General features: G+C 53.0%; 1 protein-coding gene across 1 annotated transcript; it reads right to left on the bottom strand.

Annotated features, from left to right (window-relative positions):
- Nucleotides 1–676: 676 nt before the first annotated feature.
- LOC100905568 (nephrin) lies at nucleotides 677–20342 on the bottom strand. Its single transcript, XM_029110759.1, has 18 exons — nucleotides 20240–20342; nucleotides 19350–19484; nucleotides 15809–15988; nucleotides 13603–13758; nucleotides 13218–13385; nucleotides 12418–12711; nucleotides 11499–11804; nucleotides 10541–10677; nucleotides 10272–10422; nucleotides 9857–10162; nucleotides 9451–9753; nucleotides 8857–8955; nucleotides 8054–8254; nucleotides 7564–7866; nucleotides 2237–2527; nucleotides 1920–2114; nucleotides 1438–1686; nucleotides 677–1014 (listed from the first exon to the last, which is right to left on the bottom strand). Exons 1-18 carry the CDS (start codon nucleotides 20340–20342, stop codon nucleotides 677–679), a joined length of 3915 nt encoding a protein of 1304 aa, XP_028966592.1.
- Between the last annotated feature and the right edge of the window lie 1028 nt (nucleotides 20343–21370).

Raw genomic sequence — 21370 nt, 5'->3', positions numbered from 1 at the left:
GAGTTTTTCGGGGTTTCCAGGTGATGGATTCGTCTCCGTCTGTACACGCATCATGGGCAGCATTCTATAAATTTCTCAGTAAACGTTCTTCTTTTCGCTCCCAGCGCTGGGACTCTGGACAGTTCCTGAGGAGTTCACTCATGTGCAGGAGAATGATGCTCATCGAATCCAATGCAGGCCTCGATACCACCTGCTTATTGCGCTCATCATGTCTCCACAATTCATTCGCCACTCACGATTCATTCCGACGAAAGTTTAACATATATTTTTGGCTTGATTCATCCGCTCATTCTGTGATTTGGCCGTTGTCATCTTGAGGCTGGACGATGAAGGTTGAAGTGAAAAATTGAAAGTTTCCGACGAGAGGTTTTTCTTTCTTTCTAGGTCCACATTCGGAGGTCCTGAGTGAGCTCCGGTGACGTCGTCGAACCATTTCTTGATGATTTACTCAAGCCCTAGGACGGTACACTCTCAGGGGCAATTTCGAGTCACGTGCCGACTCTCGCATCCCGTAGCCGACCATTCGTCCCTCAGATCTGTCTACTATGTACATACCTCCATCTAGCGCGATGGCAAGCCGGGCACGTGCGTCGGAATGCTTCCTCTCCAGTAAAATCGCCAGCTTTCAATGTTTCAATTCTCCTCTAAGGCTACACCATTACAAGTGAAATGGGTGCTACACTAGATGACCATCGTGTTCGCTAATCCGGTTAGCTGCCAGCGGGTTGCTGTTGAATGAGGTGAGCTCTGCGTGCGGATACGTTATGTACCCGACATTGTACATATCGCCCCGGAGGGCGACTCCCCCGACGGATGCCGCGTTCGCAGACGCCGATGTTCGGCCCGGCGGCGTTGGTGGGCCAGGGTGATTAGCTCTATAATAGGGATATTCAGCTTCAGATAGTCGTCTCTCGACATTCGGTGCGTAATGCACCCGATGGAGATGATGTCGCGCCGGCAAAGTCGCATGCCGATCTATCATGGGCGCCACCTGAGGTTTCGCTGTCACGAGAGCTGCAAGCGGAAGTATCACACTGTTAGCAGTCGGGTGGGGTGTTAGACTGTACCCAGATTATTAGCCGACAAAACGCCAATCAAGGATAAACTAGACGGGAGAGGAGGCCAATCAAGCAGCAAACCAACAGATAAGGGCCAATATTACCGAGTTCGGTGAGCGCTCTCACGGCCCACGAACGGTAAACACTACACTCGAGTACGAGGCCGATTTCGCAGAACGAAGCGCGAATGAGAAGGCTCTGCAGCAATGACTTCATATACATATACTCCCGAACGATCGTATCGAGGATGCAGAGGACTCAAGGAGCCCGTTCACTCCCTCCCGAGCTGCACCTTGGTGCCTGATATCACTCTCAGTCAGTCAGGCGAGATCACGAGAGAACGTACAATAATTTCGCGCGGGTATGTACGAGCACTTACACGAGTCGTCGTGATAGAACGTTGGTAAAGTAGAGTGCCCTTGTTGGTAACGCACGCTCGTTTCCGTGGCACCCTCGAGAATGAACGATGGCTTTGAAGTGGAGTCGTCGGAGCTGAAGTGCACAGTATCACTTTTGTCCGAAGCCGAACTTACTGTTTCAGCTGTTGCCACAGTCGCGTTCGTGTAACTGGGCGGCGGAGCATACATTTCGATTGCGGCAGGTTTTGTCGCAGAATGCTCGCTCTCTTCTGTGAATCAGAGAAAAGAGGAAATTTAGTCGGGACCGGGAATTTCTCCCTCTCATTCCGAGCTCCATGCTGGCTCATACTCGGGGAATTACAGCGTTCAGCGGACTTTCTCAGGCATATCGCGGGCGGGAGTTCCAAAATTGAAAACATTCAACCTCTCGGAAGGGATCTCAGCATGCGGGGAAAGAAAACTTTTGTCGAAATAAACAAAACCGAGCGGGGACCGTGCATACCTGAGTACGAATGATAGGTACCTTCGTCCTTCTGTCGCTTGCTTTTCTTTTTTCTTACAAAGCACACCACGAGAAGGATGTTGAGCAGAAGCAGTGAAGTTCCCACTACTGAGACCGAAGTGATGATCATCTTCGGGATGTCCACTTTTGAGATCGCCGAGGGCAAAGGTTGTCCGTTCGACTCAGCAATTTCATCTGTAAGAAAAAAAGATGCCTCCGAGCTCGATTACTCGTTTCTTGATCTCGAATGCACCGAGAACCTTCTTTGAGTCGACATTGAGAATTTTCTTGCGACCGGATCCGTATCTCGAACTCACCCAAGGTTCTACCGGTTACTACTTCGGTGAAGTCGCTCTCTCCGAAAGAATTGTACGCCTGGACGCTGAAGTCGTACGCGGTGTCCACGTAGAGACCAGTGATGGTGGCGTTGTAGACGACTGGTGTCAGCACCTCACGATAAATATATCCCTCGTTCGGCTGATCGTGGGGCCGGTACCTGAGTTTGAAGCTTTGAGCGAGTCCCCCGCTGAAACCTGGCTCCCAGCTGACCACAATCGACGAGACTGTGGCATTGCTGAGAGAGACGAAAACCGGATTTCCAGGTGAACCTGCGGAGTGGATGCGCTTCTTTAGGAGCCGGATAAGGATGGCGGGGAGCAGTTTTCGATCGACGTAATCCGCATAGAGGTTCAAAGGAAGAGAGTCTAATTTTCGGATACCCTCTGAAGCGCCTCTAATCATCGACGAGAATGGAGGGGACAAATCTCCGAGCTCGAAGGGCAAGCCCCAACTGGTCGTTCCGATCATGCATCGACGCATCTCATGACATCGGGAAGTGGGAGCCGAAGATGCTCCCCCAGGCGCAAATCGAACAAACTCGCGATTCCGGAATCTACTGAGTGGGAAGCGGTTCCATCGAGAAACACACTCCACTTGAGCTTCGAACAGAGCTACTTTGACAAATGAGCAAATCCATGAATGCTCCGCCACCGAATGACAGCCGAACAGAGAGCGGCTCGGAGCGACAGCTCACTATGACTAACGCTATCCAGGTTCGCGCGACATTTAGGGACCTGTGCCGCACCGGCAGGGGACGACGGCGACAAGGGTGGAGGGGGACGTGTCGGTGGCGCCGATGACGACAACGGCGGGATCGATGCATTAAGTTTCCCTCTCATTCCCACTTCCTATCGGAGAGGACGGATACAGGGGGTCGGGCATTTCCTCCACTCCGGCCCCGCCCGCGAACGTCGAGCTGCACAGGAAGATCCACAACAATGACGGCACGATCCTCCGCGATCGGTTGGATTCGTGCTCCTTTTCATGTATGCAGAGAGAAGTGATGTCTGTGACGCCGCTTCAAACGTCGTCATCGTTATTCGCCGCGATGCTCGGTCGGCACTCGTCCGGATTGGGAGGCTTTGTCATTAATCGTCTGTTGTCTTCGGTCGGTAGGCCGCTCGGCTATCTGCTTGCGAAATATTCTGTTAGGCCTGTTCTGCCTGCCAAGCAACGATCATCCGGGTTGTCGCTGCTAGTTGTTCGAGTGTGTACGCGGTCGAGATTCGGACAAGAGCTCTCGTGCGGCACCACCTGCAGAAAGTTCAAGGGAAAGCACCGGACCATGAAGACCAGCTCGCCCGCTACAAGACTGCGAACGACTACTTGCCACCAAGCCGACCACTGCCAGCAGTTGGGCCTACGAGGCCGCAAACGACCATTCGAAGCTATTGGGTAGACTTCGTTGCTGGCTGGCGGTCTGTCTGTCTGTCGGCCTTCAGGCGAGTTGCTTAAAGATAGAGAACACGAGTCTGCCCGTGATAAGATGAGATTTATGGACTCTCAGCTCGCTTTGTCATAGGCAAGTTTAGGCCACGCTCTTTTTTACCGAATGCACCCATTCCATCTGCTCTCAAAAGCTCAGTTTAGAACGCTTGCAGCATCCGCAAGCTGGCATATTTTGTGTCTCCCACAATCCGCTCTCAATCCTCGGGTAAACAGAATTTCGCGGTACTTGCCGCACACAGTCTGTACATGTATTCTCTGGTGTATGAGAGAGCGACGAAGAGACCGTTTTCGAAAGTGTTTCGAGTATTTACGCTCCTTGAAGAGCTCGTATGTTACGGTGAATTGCGCTTTCGGCACTACGGAGAGCACTAACTCCGCGACGTTGGATACGAACGGGAAAACGAAGGGAGGAACGCACGAGCCGACCGAGTGAATTGGAACTCATCGAACTGGAGGATTCCCTCAAAGGTTGTTAGGGAGCGACGCGGTCTCCTCCGACGTTCGTTCGTTCGTTCGCTCGTCGGTCCGTCCTCCTGTAAGCTCTTCTTCATCTATTGAGCTTATGGCCAACCACCGAAGCTCCACGACGGCAGCCCCATCACCATCCGATAACCTAATCAAAATTAATTGCGTCTTTCTCTCTCCCCGATGAGAACGATATTCCTTTATCTCTTCGGCTCGCCCATAGCTGGCTGGACCGTCTTCGCTGCCGCATTCGCCACCCCGCCGTGTTTCTTCCTAGTCTTCGCATGGATGCACGTTAGTGTACGAAGGCTCGGACATTGGAAAACGAACGAGTGCTCGGCTAGCTGACTCCCTCCGTCTCTTTCTCTCTATTACGCGAGTCTGCAAGCAACCAGTCTCGGGGACACCAAGCCGTTCGTTGTTCACCGAGGCTCAGTAAAGCCTCTTCTCCCGACCAAATATGGACGGTGGCGGCGGCAACAACAGCGGTGGCGGCAGCGGCCAGTGAGGCATAAACAGAATCCCGGTACCCGGCTGTCCTGACTGGCTGGTCTGCACGCTCGCTACACAGGGATCTTTTCCACTCTCTCTCTTATGGTAAGCCACACACCAAATAGGCTTCGGTACCACGAACGAGGCCCATGGAAACGCATCGCATGGAATGAGATAGTCTCTACGTGCCGCCAGTTTGCACATCCAGAGCAACGCTCGCCGCTGCGCCCCCCATTTCATCGCCGGGAGCTCACACAAAATCGGCCGAAGGTCGGTGTCTGGAGCAGTCGGATATACGAAAAAGGAAAAGGGTTGCGGCTTCCTGTGTTCGCACTCGATATCTCGGAGTGCCTCCCGGAAAAGCCGAGGTCCACGACTTCGCGGAGAGGAAGAATATTCTCAGCTGATTCTTCAAGCAGCCGCAAGTTGTGAGCAGCACTTTTTCAGCGCGCGGCGGTGCAACGAATATCCTCCTTGGAGACGAATTCGTGTCCGTGCAGGGACCAAATACTTAACTCTGTCATGAAGCGGGTATGGGAGCGACGCATATCCCTCGCTAGGTTGACCGGATGGGTCGTTTATTGGAGGCTTTTTTCGGAGATGAATGTATGTACGTGCTAAGGAGAGGTTTACGGGCAGCGATCGCCTTGGATGTTCAAGGAAACATTGAGAATGGTGCTCCGCCTCGACGGACCTCGTTTCAGATATTCTTGTCAACTGATTGAGTCCGTGCAGCCCCACATCTTCAAACATGGTGTCGTCGATTCGTCACTCGTGCCGTCGCGGCTCCGAGCGGCATGGGAGGACCAACGGGCTCCCTTGTTCTCGGGGAGAAGTTTCAAGGTCCATGCAAGACATCCGGGCATAGGATGGACGGATGGAAGTACGCGAGACGTCACAAACTTTTCTTGAAACGCGAACGATCCGACTGAGGAGGCAGCGGATCGAGGAGAACAATGCGAGGGTTGAGGCGTCGTTTCCGAGAGGTTGTGAGCAGACCGCGTAAATCGTGGGTCTCATGACAAGGTACGACGGGCAATGTCATGTATTCATGAACAGATCGATCATACAACCAGCTAGTGTCACGCTTAGCGAGCTCTGGTTGGCTAGAGCGGACGTGTACCTACATACATACATATAATCCGCCTCGTTGCCTATGCTGAATATTTGTAAGTACACCTGGTTGTGGCCGTCGTCGAGGGCTCAAACGAAGACAGATATTGCTTGCACGTTCAACTCACCGCTCCACGCGACATGCGCTCGTTAATGAATCGTTCGCGCGAGCAGCAACTCGATTTGGCCCCGCGATGTCGTCAACAGGCTGAATCGCGTCCACGCCGAGCATTCGAAAAAAAATCATCGAACGGCTCCTCGCAATGAATCCACGACTCGTTCCCATTTCTTTCTAAAGTCTCCTCTGAAGGCGAGAGGAAAATCTCAAGAGAGTCACGGAACTCGTCCGGGGAATATTCACAGTGCCTGAGGTTACAGCTCCGACGAATCTCCGCGGCGGCATGGCGACGATCGACACCAACGCGCAGAAGTGTCAAATAGGCTGTGCGGCATATGGCTTCGAGGACGGCAGCGCCGGCGTCCCAACATCCATTCTTCTTTGTGGTCCCCGACAGCCTCCCTATCCACAGAGCGTATCCTACGGCTCCGTCCGCCATAGCTGACCATGCGGGAAACGTTGTCGGTCGGTCGTCCTCGTCGCAGCCACGGTCCAACTTGCATTCGGACGGACGGCGGGAACCGGATGCATAATTCATAGCGAAGAGGCCCTTTGAGGATAGCCCGTTCAGTCTTGACGTCGCCGACTCGGTCGTGTGTGGGCACGCTCGCCATTACAACTGTTTGTCACAAGGTATCATCGATTGTATGAATGTTTACTTAATTCCACGAATCTCCGAACGTGACACGCGAGCAGCGCCTGCCGGCTCGCGGCTCCGAGCCACCGTCGACATCCATTCCACTTGGACCTAATGCCTCGCTAGTGCGGCTGTTCCGAGTTGAATCGTATCGATCCGCTCGCGTGAATCTCAGTCAGTCAGCTCTGAATCAAAATATCGCTCGCAAAATCCAATTAGACGACTCAGTTGATCAGCTCCCGTATCGGCAGGCGAGCGCCAGCTGGGGATGTCATGTTTGTCTTAGGGCTTACATTGCTTCGTCGACACCCTGTCTTCTCCGTTTCCTTCCTGTAAGTCTTTCCCTCTCTGGTTTACCCAAATCCGAGGAGACGGTGCTGTGTTCAACTCGACCGCGCTCCTACAGCCAGTCTGGGTGTCGCGGCCGCCAGAATGACTCTCCCGCGTGGACTTTCTACCTGTCGTTTCGCAAACATCTTCGCCAATGCGAGATGAGCTGTGACACGCCCTGGCTGTACACGATCGGAACCCCGGGTAGACAATTGCTCGAGATGTCCTGAGGCGACGAATGACGCTCAGGCTTCCTTGGATTCTCTGCCAAGGTCCGGTGACAACTCGAGTTCCGGATTCCTCGCGCTCTTCGGGGCATCGGAAGTCCTCGCCTCGATGGATATCGGGAAGGTCATCTCGTCTCGTCGTATGATCGCCCTAAATCTGATCCTCAACCCTCGCGACTGTATGATACGTGCCAGACAGGGCATCTGAGGCCGACTCGCCACAATGAGCCAGTCTCACCACATTTCGAAACGCTATTCCACGATTCGGGAAGTCTTATGCTCCGAGCTTCGTCGATACCTAATGGAGGTCCCGCTTACAATTGGAGACGCGTAGAGATTCCCTTTACCCGGGTTCCACGATCAGCAAGAAGGGAGAGGAAAACGCGGAAAAGCCGGCCAGACATCCTCCCACCTACGAGTAGAACACTATATCTGTCTACATAGACGAGAGACATGTCCCATCGTGGCACTTACCGATAGTAGTTAGAAGTACTTGAGCGTGATCCAATCCCAGATCACTCTGAGCAACGCAGGTGTAATTTCCATAATCCGATGTCCGCACATCAGAGATAACTAGTTCACTTTCCCATTGCACGTAGCTGCCTTCTACACGTCGTTGAAAAACTTCGTATTTCGGACCGCGCAACTCAACGTTGTTGCGCCGCCAGGAGAACATCACTTCCCGAGCCCCTTCAGCTCGGCATTTGAGACGGGCGACGCCGCTTTCGTTAGCGGCCGCCTTCGAAAGAGCTGGGTGGCGATCGATTTCCGCTTTGACTGCAATTAGCGATTGACTCGAATTAGAGCCTCATTATCACGGCTCGGAGGGCTCCTCTCGGATCTCATCGTGTCTCGAAAGAGGAGCCAGCATTCGGATCAACTGGCTCTCCGGAGCACGTGCAATATTCGATTCCTCCGTCGAGTCCATCGGGATGTGGATTTCGGGAATAGGGGAAAAACTCACAGTTCACGACGAGCATAGCCCCTTTTGACGCCGAGCTGGTCACGAGTCTGTTGTTGGCAATACAGTTGAAAATACCGATATCTGCTCTAGAGACATTGAAGACGGTGAAGAACGAGGTAGCTGTTTTCTCGTCAGCGCGACCCTTGAATGTTGTCCGCGTCCTGGTCATGTCGAAATTCTCTCGTTCCCAGTAGACAGTGTCTGCAATAAGAAAATGCCGTGCACGGGTCAATGGAGAATACAACAGCGAGGGGAACAAGGGAAGACTCTGTCGCAGCAGGCTAACAATGGGTTTCGGAGGCTATCTGTGAGCTCGCCAGGCGGACGGACGGCTCGGCAGTCATCCAGCCAGCCAGCCGGCCAGTCAGCCATTCGCCCTGCCTCGCACCCACTGGGTTACGATGAACACAAGCAAAGGAGCGAACGTATCTTGACAACAACGGCGGAGAACCAACGGCGGCGTCGACCAAGTGAGTGAAGCTCCAAGACACTAAATACCTACGACTACACCTCCTTTACTCCCTCTCCCTGGAACTCGAGTGTCGGAGCTCTGTCTACCGTGCGCCACGCTTGCAATAAAAACCGATAGCGAGTTATCCGGTAGAAGAAGAGCCGACTGGGAACGAGCGGGCCGTCCGTGCCTTCGTTGCTTCGTTCGTCGCTACGCTCGGACGCTGGATTTCTGCTCAGCGCACAAACGAGCGGAGTTTCCTCCGGAAGAACAGGCTCTTCATTCATCCGCACTCCGACCGAATAGATCCCCGTTCGTTAGTCCTCGTGTCATATCGTGTGCTTCTTCTTACCGTTGTGAACAGGATGAGCGTCGATCTGACATTGAAAAGTCGGATTACTCCCCTCATCCGCGTAAACCACCTCATCGACGTGCGTAATCGACGCCGGATCTGCAGAAAGCATTGGATTCGGTTAGCGAGAGGGTTTTAGGATTAGATGAATATCGTAACGAAGGAACGGACACCAAGGTTCTTTCGAGCGTGTTCCACGAAGTTTGAGGCTCTAGAGGTGCACTCGGTGGAAACCGAGATGCGTCAATGATGAGTATACGATTGAGATGGGGAAATGGTTCGATGAGAAAATAAATAGGAGATAATTGAATGAATAAAAAAGATAGATAAAAATCGGCAATTCTCCGAAATCCGCATCCGTTGAGTGACGGAGCGAGTATCATTGCGAGATAGTGGGACGAGGACAGGTCAGCTCCACTCCTCAGAAGGTTCTGAACTCGTAGGAAACACTTGGGTACGCGCTCGCTTGAGAGCCGATCCGAATACTTTCCACCATGTATATTTTCACCGTTGGGCGGTGTTCCCAAGCTCGCGGCGGAAAAAGACTCGGGGAGTTTCGTTCCGCACTTATACCAAACCGAATACGGTACTCACAATGGACGTCGACGGTGAAGTTGGTCTCCCCCCAGCCAACCTTGTTTTGAACTTTCAGCACGTACATGCCCGAGTCGTTTCGGTGGATCTCGGTGAAGTTCAAACTGTCTGCTTTGTAACTAACTCGGTGCCGAGGACCCCTGTACTCTTCGGCGTCTTTGGCCACTGGAACTCGTTTTCCCTCGTGGAGCCATTCCCAACGTGATACTAGCGGATATGCGCTGACGATTACGTTCTGTACGAGAGCCGCATCTCCCTCGAGGAACGTCAGTGAGTCGACGCGTAAACTGAGCACCGGTGAATCTGAAAATTCGGAGAGCCTCTCAGCACTTGGCCCGCGGAGCATGCAAATCCCACCCATCTGTCGAGCGATCTCCATGAATGAGAGTAAATATGAATTTCTCACGTTCCACGAGGAGATCCATGGTGTGGTGCTCGCTTCTCTGCAGCCGAGGATTAGTTGCTTGGCAGCGAATTATGGCGCCGTGATCTTCTGCCAGTACTGGATTCAGAATCAATTTCGACACAACGATCGTCCCGCCGTAGTTTCCGCTTATCGACGAATCGTGTTGACCAGCCTCGAGGAGTTTGTTATTTTTCCACCATGTTACTTCAGACGGAGGGTTCGAAGATCCCGAGCGACACTCGAGTGTTGCGTTTCTTCCGGCCGTGAAGCTCCCCATGGCCGTCACCGACACGTTATAGGGTCCAACTGCGAATCGAGATTGGTTTGAGGGATGCGAGACCGGTTTGCGCGGACAGCTGGGTCGGTGACGATTTGTACCGATGCTACGGCAGCGTTCTCCGCGGTCTGTACTCACAAACAACTTTCGGTGTGACGCTGGATTTCTGGGGCGCGCTGTTCGCCTGCGATGCCTCACAGCGAATGGTGCGGCCATTGTCCTTTTCCGTTGCCGTGAAGGTGACTTCTGATTTGACGGTGACATTATCCGTCTTGGACACGCTCTCCATCTGGAATCGGATGGGCGAATTAGCATTATAATTCAATCTAATCTCCGAGAAGAAAAGAAGACAGTGAGGAGAAAACCGAATGATTCCAATCAGCGATGTCTCACAGCAAGAGACTCACCCTCGAGTTTCCCCGATACCAAACGTGCTGCGGAGGCGGATTTCCTCCTTTGGTGACGCAAAACAGCGTATAGACCTCTCCGGCTTTCATCGGCTTGTCATCTTTGTATCCATATATTTTCGTTTGCGTGGGTGGATCTGCAACGACAAATTTGTCAGAGCCCCGAAAAATGCAGTGTTGATGAAGAGCGGGCATCGAGCCGCGTGGAACGCATTCTAATGCCGGAGGAGCGCAGGCTCGGGGCGTATCAGATCATCCGGGGGCGAAACGCTCTATGCGTTCGAGCGATGGTCTACCCCGATGGGGAGGCCTCGGATCCACTTTCAGGGAGCTCGACAGGGGCGCGGCGGAAAAGCGGGACGCACAGGGAAAAACCGAGGAGCGCGAGACGTAAGCGTCCGCGGGAGAAGAATTAACGGTGAGCGTCTAACTGTCTTCTCGAACGGCATCGATTGCCTTCCGGTTTGCACTGAACGCCCGCCAGCTCGCTCGACCGATGGATGGCTGGAGACATTTATCTTGCTGACGGCTTCATTAACGCGTCACAGCGACCGACCGAGAGCCAGTCACTGACCAGCTAGGCGGCAGGAGGTGCTGTTGAATCCTCGACGAAGCTAAGACCCTCAGCTGAGCAGCGGATCCGGTAGGAAGGTGCACGGAGAGAGCCGCCCGCGCAGAGACACGGCAAGACAGGTAATTCCTAATTGATATTATCCCAGCTAATGGTATTCTTGATAGCAATTGATGCTCCCGCTGCTCCCACGCACAGAGAAGGAAAAACAAGGCGGTGGTTGGCACGATCGTCCTTTCCCGTTTTTTAGCGCAGCGTCCCCGCTCGGAGTGGTCCTAGCTAACCTTTTTTTCCCCGGCATCACACTGCCCGTCAGTGCTGGCAGATGTCCGGTCTTCTTCGAACCGAATTGAAAGAAGTCAAAAGTAGGAATTTTGTTAAACTCACAAATTATATCGACGGCCGCCGTCTGCACCACGGTTTCACCCAACGCCTGGTTGACAGCATAGCAGTTGAAAACTTTCATTTTCCGGCCTTCTTTGGTGATTTCGACGCTCAATTCCGATGTCGTTATCCATCCGCCGTCCACCAAGCGGCTCTGAGGTTTGGTCCCGTTGACAGGTCGGCCGTCAACGGTCCAGGAGATGTCCGCCTTAGGGTTGCTAGGAGCGCTGCGGCACTTCATCGTAACGCGATCACCGACCTTCGCGGTGGACGAAGGGTCGTGCTCGATCGTTGCATTGCTCGGTCCATCTGGATTTAGGAACTTGTTTAGTGGATTCCTCGCTAGACATTCCCCGCTGTTCATCGCTCGAACTTTGTCAGACAAACTACGGTGGCTGGGAAGAGGTGGGCCGCAGCCCACGAACTCCAACGAAAGTTTGTGTCTCCGCTGACCGCTGCCACGACATTTGGTGCCACTGAGATCGACATATGTGTTGAGGGCGCTCTTTGTTCGGCCAATATTCGACTTATTGGAAATCCGTGCAACAATGGTGCAGCAGTGGTCATTGTTGCGAGCATCGGATCGAATCGGAGCGAGGAAAAACAGAGGGAGCTTCATCGATCAGGGCGAATAATAATAATTACTATACACGAGTCTTCGCACATATAATCTATATGTACGCCATACAGGTCTTCTTTGCTCCCGGGACTCGGGCTCAACGAAGCGTTCACCCGAATCCCACAGCAAACATCGTGTGACGCCGGAGACGAGCGTATCAAGGAACGTGGCCGAGACCAATAGTCCTGCCTTGCATTCATTCTGGGATGTTTCCTCTCGACGCGGCAACGAACAAGGGGCGACACTTCGATCAGACTCGATCCGCGTTCGTCTCGAGCGCGAATCCGAGGAAAATCTACTTACAATGAACCGAGAGCTTCACTTGAGCCGTCTCGGGCTTGCTGATCTGGTTGGAGGCAGCGCATCGATAAACGGCGTTGTTATCGGAAGCGTTAGCGATGAATTTCAACGGGTTTATGCTGTCACGATTCGTGGTAGTAAAACGGCTGTCGATGGGCTTCGTGTCGCTGCCCTTATACCAGAGCACTGTCGCTAACGGGTTTCCTCCTCTCGATACGCATCGGAGCTCAACAGCGTTTCCGGCTCGTAAGACTTCTCCTTCAGCATAGCCCAGGATTTCAGGTGGGCCCGGTGGAACTTGAAATGGCAAGAATTCCGGTCAGACGACTCCTGCGGTAGAAATGCCCTCACGCTCTTCGCAACTGTATTCGCTTAACCGCCGTACTAACGACGAGGGCTGCGGAGTCGTAACCTGAACGTTACAGCCCTCGAGAGAATGGCCAGCTCTCGGCATAACGATATGATTCCGACTCCCAGAACTTGACTATGTAGGTAGGTATTCCCCTATGGGAAGCAGCTCGACTCTGGAGCGACGCTCTTGAAAAGAATGACTGGGAACCCTGGATCGATCAGAGGCAGGGTAAGGAGGATGTTCTTGTTCCTTGATGAAGGAGAAGCCTTCCTCCCTCATGACGATTCATGAGGACATCATCATCACCATCAGAAGGTTGACGATTCTCTTTCGACTCGGTCTTCCTGGGCACTTAGCGTTGAATCCGGACTCCCGCCTCCCGGGATTCGTCCCACTCTCTTATCAAAAGCTGAGGATTTGTAGAAAAAGATTTAAATAGGTAGGTACTCACAGAGCACCGATAGTCGAACCATCGAGATCAGGGGCGGTTCAAGCTTATGGTGCAACGCCTGACAGCTGTAGACCACGCCGTTGTCCTCGGGAGATGGCCGGAGCGTGATCGTGGATATCGCTGACAAGCGTCCATTGTCACCCTCGATAGTTTTATACTCGATCATGTCTGGAAAATGAACAGCATGGCTGGAGTTCGGCATGAGTCACCTTAAGTAAGATCTATGGGAATCTCCTCCCCGTAGCGGAGATAGTTCCCGAGTGGGGTTCAGGAAGCGATAGGCCGACCATCGTAAGAGCTCATCGATTTCTCAGTCGGCCGTGATCCAGTTTCCCTCACAGCTTCGCACTCGGGTCCTTACAGCCGCTGGAGATGTCGTACAAACCTGGCTGGTGTATTTCCGCGTTATTCCTGAACCATTTTATTTCTGCCGCAGGTTTCGATTGACCGACCACACAGGAGAGCGGAATCATTTCGTGTTGCTTGACAACTACAGCGCTGTTGTTGATGTAGTTCGAAATCTCGATAGTCTTCGGGGGCACTGCAAGAGCAATCAATCGTTATGATTCGGCTTAGCTATCGAAGACATCGGTCGCGCTCGAAGCGGCCGAGAGGGGAGACCAGAAGCGTTGGAAGAATCAGGAAACGGAAGAATTCCGCAGTCGGGTGTGAGAGAGGAGGGCCGACGCATGGCAGCGACGAAACGTAATTTCGGTTTGAGACGACGGCTAATTATTGTTTCTCATGTGACAGAGTTGCTCCAAGCGCGCTCTCGATACAATTACACGGAGAGAATCGCACCCCGCGGGAGTGGAGCTCGGAGAAAATCGGTAGAAAGGGGGCGGTGGACACTGTCCACATGTAGGTACGCGAGGAGTCACTGACGGCATCTCCCACCCACTGTGACGTAGTAGGTTCGAGAACCGTCCGTCGACGTCTTGCCGAGCAAGCAACGAGTATTACTGACAACACCAGCATTTGGCAAGCAAGCGACTCGGGAAGTTTGACAAATGATTTCTTGATTACTCCTCCTCGGCTGTTCTCCTTCCGCAACGCTCAGGAGAAGCGGCAATACCAGTAGCTGCAGACTCTCCGGGGGAGCCTGTCTGTCAGCACCCGCGGGAAGGGCAGCAGGCGGAGATCAGAAGACGAAGCGCCGAAACACGAGACAAGAAAAGCGACACTGGCAACAGAGATTCTCTGAGTGCCAACAGAAGGAGCGGTGCGAAACCTGGATGCTTGGACAAGTGCCATCGGACCAAGCGCCCGATGCACAATCCGCGGGAATGCGAGCGCCCGCCGGACTTGGCGCATGGTCGGCGGAACCCTGCATGCTATGGAGATATGTATGTACTTCACTCATTCGTTTCTCCGACATGACTGTCGACAGGAGATCCTCGAAAAAAGGAAGAGTGTTCGGAGGGCAACGATGCTCCTCTATATGTCGGAGTAGGTAATTGTAGAGTTCGCACTGCTCTAAGCGCTCGTATGTCGCGATTCCCGGATCGGGTCGGAGCTTGTGAGCAGAATCAGATGACTTCGACTGAGAATGAAGGAAACGAGCAACGACGAGGATTTACTGGCTGTGTTCTCCTCGAAGCCCGAACTTGGCACGGAGACGAGAGCGAGGGAAGAAGCACAGAGCAGGAGCAGCGACAAGCCAAGGCTGACCAGCAGTGAGGCCCGGGAGGACACCGCAAGCAAAAATAATAAAGAGGCTCTTCACGCGGAATCTCTTCGTTCCGCCACAGTCTGAGGGAAACAGGTTCGCGCCACAACCAAAACAGCACTCCAGTTCAGCGGAAGCACTTTGGCGGCGCTAAAAGTCATCACTCTCGCGACGATGCGAACAAGAGGGAGAAGTTCGAGACGCATCCATATTCCCTTCCGAGATTTTGGCTCGAAACCCTCACGCGGTCCCCCAGACCGGTGAGCGGCTCGCTGAAGGGACTCGAACGCCGACTGAGCTCAGTCCGGCATGCAACTAGAGAGTGCTCACTCAGTGAATCGCTACCCAGCTAGCCGGCCGGCCGCGCAAACCAAAAATGAGTTTGAGGCTCGAAAAAACGACGAAGACCCCTCTCCCAGACAACGAGGGATTTCGATGCGTCCCGGTGCATTGGCAATCGCATTCAGAGACTTCCAGGCCCCGGAGCTAGACTTTCAAAAGGAGAAGCTGTCATATGTGCTCGCAGCAAGCAACTTGAAGCGCCACATTCGAGGAAACGGGAAGGGCAATCCGAAAAGCGGGTCATTCACTGCCCGCGGCTTGAGAGCTGCCGCGGTCCTGATTTCGAAACGAAGAGCTGAGGAATCGAAGAACGAACGGACACGTGATCTTCTCAGTCTCGGACGCCTTTCTCCTATGCGATGACATGCGGCCGAAGTTCACGTCGGCCAAACGCTCGGGCCAATTCCCCGAGTTCTTCAAGGATGTTGCCAAGACGCTAAAAGCGAACCGACCCTGACAAAACAAGGCGATCAAGAGATCGCAGCTACCAGCAGACAGTCGCCATGAATCATCAGCGATCTCGTTGAGTCGCGTACGGAAAGCCATTGGATTTTCTCACGATTATGGGAGAGGAACTTACGGAGTACGGTGAGTTTGGCGTTTGCCCAGATTGCTTTGCTGTTTTTGGCGGGTGCAACTTGGCATTGGTAATCTCCGTCGTCGTCCACCGTTGCGTTCGAAATAAGCAGATGGTGCTCGCCCCTCATGGCGTTACCGCTCATCGAGTATCGCTCGTAGCCGGGAACATCTCGTTCGTAGCCTGGAAAAGCAGATAAACCTTTTTGGTACGCTTGCTCGAGTTTTCCGATGGCGCAAAGTCTAAAGCATCTCATTAGTTTCGAGAGGAGTCCGATGAACGAATCGAACTCTCCCCTCCACCTGTAAAGCTCGCATGCCCAGCCACCCCCCCCCCCTCCACCCCAAAACAAGTCCTAGGCTGGGTGCACGCGTGCGTGACCCGTGCGTTGGGAAGTCTCTCCAGCGGCCCGCCTTTGAACGCTCGACGAATTCCTCCGTAGCGAATCCTCAATGGCCGACGTCATTGTAGTGACTCAGAAGAACTTCTCTCGAACACGACCTCGATACTTGTAGCTTTTCTTTGTTGACGGCGCGCGCAATGTAGGTAGTCAAACCCCGAGTTAATAACACAGCTAGAAAATGCGGGCGAACGAGCACGCGTAGAGCCACGCTGGAAGGCTACCCGAGGCGGTCGGTGAGGTACGCTCCTCCAAGGTTAGCGAGGGAACACAGTTTCAACGTCAATGCGGAAATAGTGCATAGTTAAAACGAACCCTAGAGGAGGCTCAGCGGAAGTTTCTTTACAGCCTACGCTAACAGTGTGCGAGTGACCATATAGAGAGTTTTATGGAAAAAACAAGAAGGAGTCGAGAAGAATGGAAGAGGGACTACAATCACTACCGAAACAGCGAAGAACAGCGAAGCCTTGCACAACCAGATGCTTCGAAGGATGGAACACTCGAAGAGGTCGCGGAAAACGGGACGAGTCGAAGAAAAGATATTGACTCCGTACGGACACACAGGCACGTGTCGTCGAGAGAGTTCGTTTGCCTAGGCTCCCTCGCCGTCGTGATATCGTCGAAGCAGGGGGCACGATCGCGCACATGAGATAACCAATCATAAATCCGAGTACGGGAATTCATCCGCGATGTCCCCCGGCAGATATTTTCCGCCAGTCGCATGGTCGGGGGCCCTCGTCTGCCGCCGATCGTTCCGGAGAAGCGCGCCGAGGCTTCATCTATCGGACATAATGAAGGAGATCTCTTGGAGCTCTTAATTATTTACATATTCAACTTTCCAGTCACTCATTATGTTGAATCAAGAAAAGCGTCGGCGCGTAACAATAGGCGGAGTCGACTTCTTTGTGGAGGAGGGCTGCTGACGCTGAACAAAGACCGACGACGCCAAAATCAGCGAGCGAGCCAACGCGACAACCACTCGCAACAATGGCATCTATCCCTCCGCCGGCCGGCCGGCGAGCCTCAAATTGCGATAACAGAAGTTTTTCGAGAGCTCCACAAGTTTTTCGCTCGGCTAGATTTTCTCAGTGGAACAATTTTTCGAAGACGGAGTAGTAAATTCACACCCGCCCTGACGTGGCGAACGAAGAAACGGATGCACGAACAATAGACCTGGCGACTACCTGACAGACTTGAATTGATAGACAAACTTATCGTCCCCGTGATAATCAGAGCTCTGAACAAGAGATTACACATCAACGTCAACGGCGTACACTCATATTTGGAAATCCGCGGTAGATTTCCATTAGGCTCCCAAAAAATAGAAGCGAAGAGAAATCCCCGTCGTGAAGATCCCTGTCTCTCCGAAGCATCGTGGACGGTCGACCCGGAGGAAAAGGCTACAGAAAAAAAGGGACTCGCGGGGAAGGTGTCCTTCGGCTACTTCAGAGCTCAACGGATTTCGACCGTCGATTCGTGAAATATTTAGTACGTCCGATCTGCACCTCCTGGCTGTGCTCCTTACAAACGTCCGTCAGTCTGTTGGACCCACGGGACTCCGGGTCGACCGACCGAGTTTCGTCTCAGCGACCTGTTCAGGACATGATTTTCGGAAGCGCAACCGACGAGAATCAAGGACCAAGTAGTCCGCGAACTAGCTCTCCGCTTGCCCGCTGGGAAGACCCATGCTCTTCATTGGAGCGTCTCTGAGAAGGTCGCTCCGCCCTAGTCCAAACAATCGTGAATTCAGCACTGCACTCGATATTCACGAATTGATGATATTAAGTGGATGCGACTGCGCCCAGCATTTAGGTGAAGCTTCCTACTAATCAAGTTCCCTGAGTCCCCGGCCTCGCTGGCGGGAGCGTTTGTCTCGATGAACAGGCTCCCACTTTCCGAAGACTCCGACGACCGGACTCCGGAGGAGCTCGACTAGGAAGGTCTTTTCGGCGGGAAAGACCTCCTCCTCCCCTCCAGGAGGTCGAGGCCTGCTCCCTTCCAATAGTTCAGTTGTTGAGATCGGACCTCGAGTTCCTGACGCGATGCGAAAGATGGGTTGATTTTTATCGAGTAGCTTGTTTCCATGGGTCTCAGACCGAAGCGGGCTCCGCTGAATTGGCTTGGGAGGCTGACTGACTGTTGAACTGATCGATATCAGGAAAGAGAAACGTATCAGAGCTCTTGATAAGAAGCGGGAGCCAGAAGGATCCAAATACGTTGCAGGAGGCAGTTTTTGTCGGGTCGCCAATCTAAATCGGGCTTTCTAGATGCTGCCTGCTACTCTCCGTATCATTCCGCTCCGAGAATGATCCCCGCGATTCTAAGAATCACAAAGGGGCGAACGCTCCAGAAAATTGTAACTCGGCGATTCCCGGGACACCAGGAGCGTACTCACGGAGGAGCTCCCTATCGTAAGGTCCGTCTCGCTTCAACACTCTTTCGAGTGTTATATCATTCGATTCTTTTCGATTTGACCATCGATCATGTGCGGAAACCACATGAATCCGACAAGCAGCGTTCTCCTCGAGAATAACTGAAGGTTGACGCTGATAGAATTCGATGAAAGTCCTCAAGGAGTCAAGCAGGAGAATACATCACCACTCATCGATTGAAGTTTCTGACAAATTTTTTCTCCACCCCAAACCATTTGTCCATCTCCCGGTGCAGGTTTAATGCCCCGTCTTGGACGCCAGACAACGCTAGCGTGTTCTAATGCCGTGCGTGGTGAGATGTCACCTTTTCTCCGTACAGCGGCTCAACAAGATAACACCGGCTTCACTCGTCCCGTTCTCTGTATTTGGCGGATGAGACGAATCCCACGGAGCGCTCGCTGAACGGTGCTGCTATGACCCCAACGTGAGTTCGTTCGCTCGCCTGTTTTGCTATTCGCACTAGCTCATTTGGTCGGCAGACTGGCGCTGTTGGCTTTATCCACGGCTTTACCCTGACTGAGATAAAAGTCACCTGCTCCACATTCATGTTCGTTCGACGGAATTATAATAAATTTTTTCTTTGAAGCCCGCAATTAGGCTCGCTGAAAACCACCCGATCGCTCTCGAGTCAACCCAGAACCGCATAGGCTCCTGGAAGGACACTAGCAACGGAAATACCCACGAAAAAATTCCAATAACTCTCCACACTTACCCAACACGAATCCATCCTTTGCCCACTGAACTTGTCCGTCCTGATTGTTGACCTCACAACGCATGTAGACGCTCTGACCTTCCACAACTTCCGAGTTCGTGGGTCTCACTCGGAAACTCTGCTGTACGCATCGCGCTGGAAAGAAAAGATCCAGTCAGTCAAGCCTCTCGCATGAATCTCGCTCACTTGCCCCGGAAATCTTGCCGGGATACATATTTCGCCAACCGGAATGCTTGGTGACTTTCGGATTTAGAGCTAAATTAATGGCAAGAGCGTGAATCGTCCGCCGGATTGATTGAGGAGCCCTAGCATGGTTCATTCGTCGAGGCTGCCGCACACATGTCGCTTTGCCGTAGTTTCGTCAAGTTTTGTATTTTTCTCATCTGTTTCAGAACCAGCCTTATTCAAGCGCTGCAACACGGTAGAGTCACAGTCATAGTCTTTCTCTAAGTAGTCGCGGATGCTTTAGTGTTTACGACAACTTTTGAAGCGACCAACTCACGGATGTACGGTCCGACAATGAGGCGACTGAGGCAGCTCGGTTTGCCAGGTAAAGTGAAGCAGCCAGAAATCCGGCAAATGAGGGAGACAAAAGTTTTTCGTGGACACCGACGAGAAACGCGATCAGCGACCCCAGATGGACGACCCCTGAACGACAGAAGATGACGAAAAAAAAGAGAATCAAGCGGAATACACAATTAAAGCCGGAGAGTGAGAGGGAGTGGAAGCGTCGCAGAGCGAGTGAGTGAGTGAGCGAGCGGTGGTCTGTCCGCTCGGTCGTTGTTTCGTCGTCGTTGTCGTCCAAGTACTGGGGACCTTTGCAGGCACTCTACGCGGTGATGATGGCCGTGACTTCTCTGAGGTCGGTGCTTAGTTCACCCTCCTCTCACACAGATGCTCGTAGTCGTGGTCGTTGTCATCGTCATCCTCATCTTGGACATCGTCTCGTGTCTCTGCCGGTAGCGTTGTTTTTTGCTGTGGCGCAGTGGCCATCGCTAACCACGGAGTGGATGCTGGTCGCTGCAGCCCAGAAGCTCGTCCAGACAGTTTTAAGGACCTGCCCGTGACGTCCCTGCTCTCGGATCCTTTTATGCGGAAAGATGAACCGCCGTGAAAAAATGGCAGCTCCCGCAGCAGCTCTGCCGCCGCTACCGCCGGCAGTAAAAGCGAGAATCGCCGTTACCGAACTTCTGAGTACAAGAGTAGAAAAAACCTAATTGTCCCCGATATCCGGCGGTTTTCCCGACCGCGGGAAGAGCTCACTTCGGATGGTTCTCTATGAGAAGTTTGACATTGAAAACAGCACGGGAGCGCGTTAATGTCGGAAGGGTTCCTCCCATCGCACCTCCGAAATTCATCGATCCTCCCCTCGCAGAACACACATACGTATAGCATGAAAACGAAGGAGCCCCGACGAACAACACCGAGACCCCTCATTCGATAAGATGAAACGAGTCGATTATCTAGTGTCCCGAAGTATGAAGAGCTGTTCCCCATCCGGACCTTCAACTGATTATGAAATGACCGATAAAGAAGCACCGTCCGCACAGGCGACATCCGACAAGGCTCCACAGGAATCACATCATGCATCTCGGAGTAATGAGAAGGCAGAGAAAAATTGAGAGCGAGTTGGCCGAGGCTTCTGCACGTGGGTTTAGGACCGAGTTCACGCTCCATCTTCAAATATGTATTCACCAACTGCCCGCCTCCGAGAAGCTCGATCGGGTCTCATCGTGAACCTTCACTGCCTGACAGATGAGCTCTCCCACGAGCGAGACTGTCTCGGATTCTCCAGCTCCAGAATCCCGGCGTCCGAACGACGTCGGAGACAGACGGGAGTATCAGATTCGAGAGTCTCGACTCGATGGAAGGTTCCGTTCGCTATGATTTAGAGAGCTCCGGTCATGCTGAATTTTCGTAGAGGAGAATGAGGGTTGAGGGATGAGCCCCATTTGGCGAGCATGTTTTTGGCAAGCTGCAGAACGGATTCTCCGTGATGAGTCGCTTCCTACCGATTCCCC

Source organism: Galendromus occidentalis, unplaced genomic scaffold (genome assembly GCF_000255335.2).
Source record: "Galendromus occidentalis unplaced genomic scaffold, Mocc_1.1 scf7180000077088, whole genome shotgun sequence".
NCBI lineage: Eukaryota > Metazoa > Arthropoda > Arachnida > Mesostigmata > Phytoseiidae > Galendromus > Galendromus occidentalis.
This window is presented reverse-complemented; position numbering and strand designations above follow the sequence as displayed.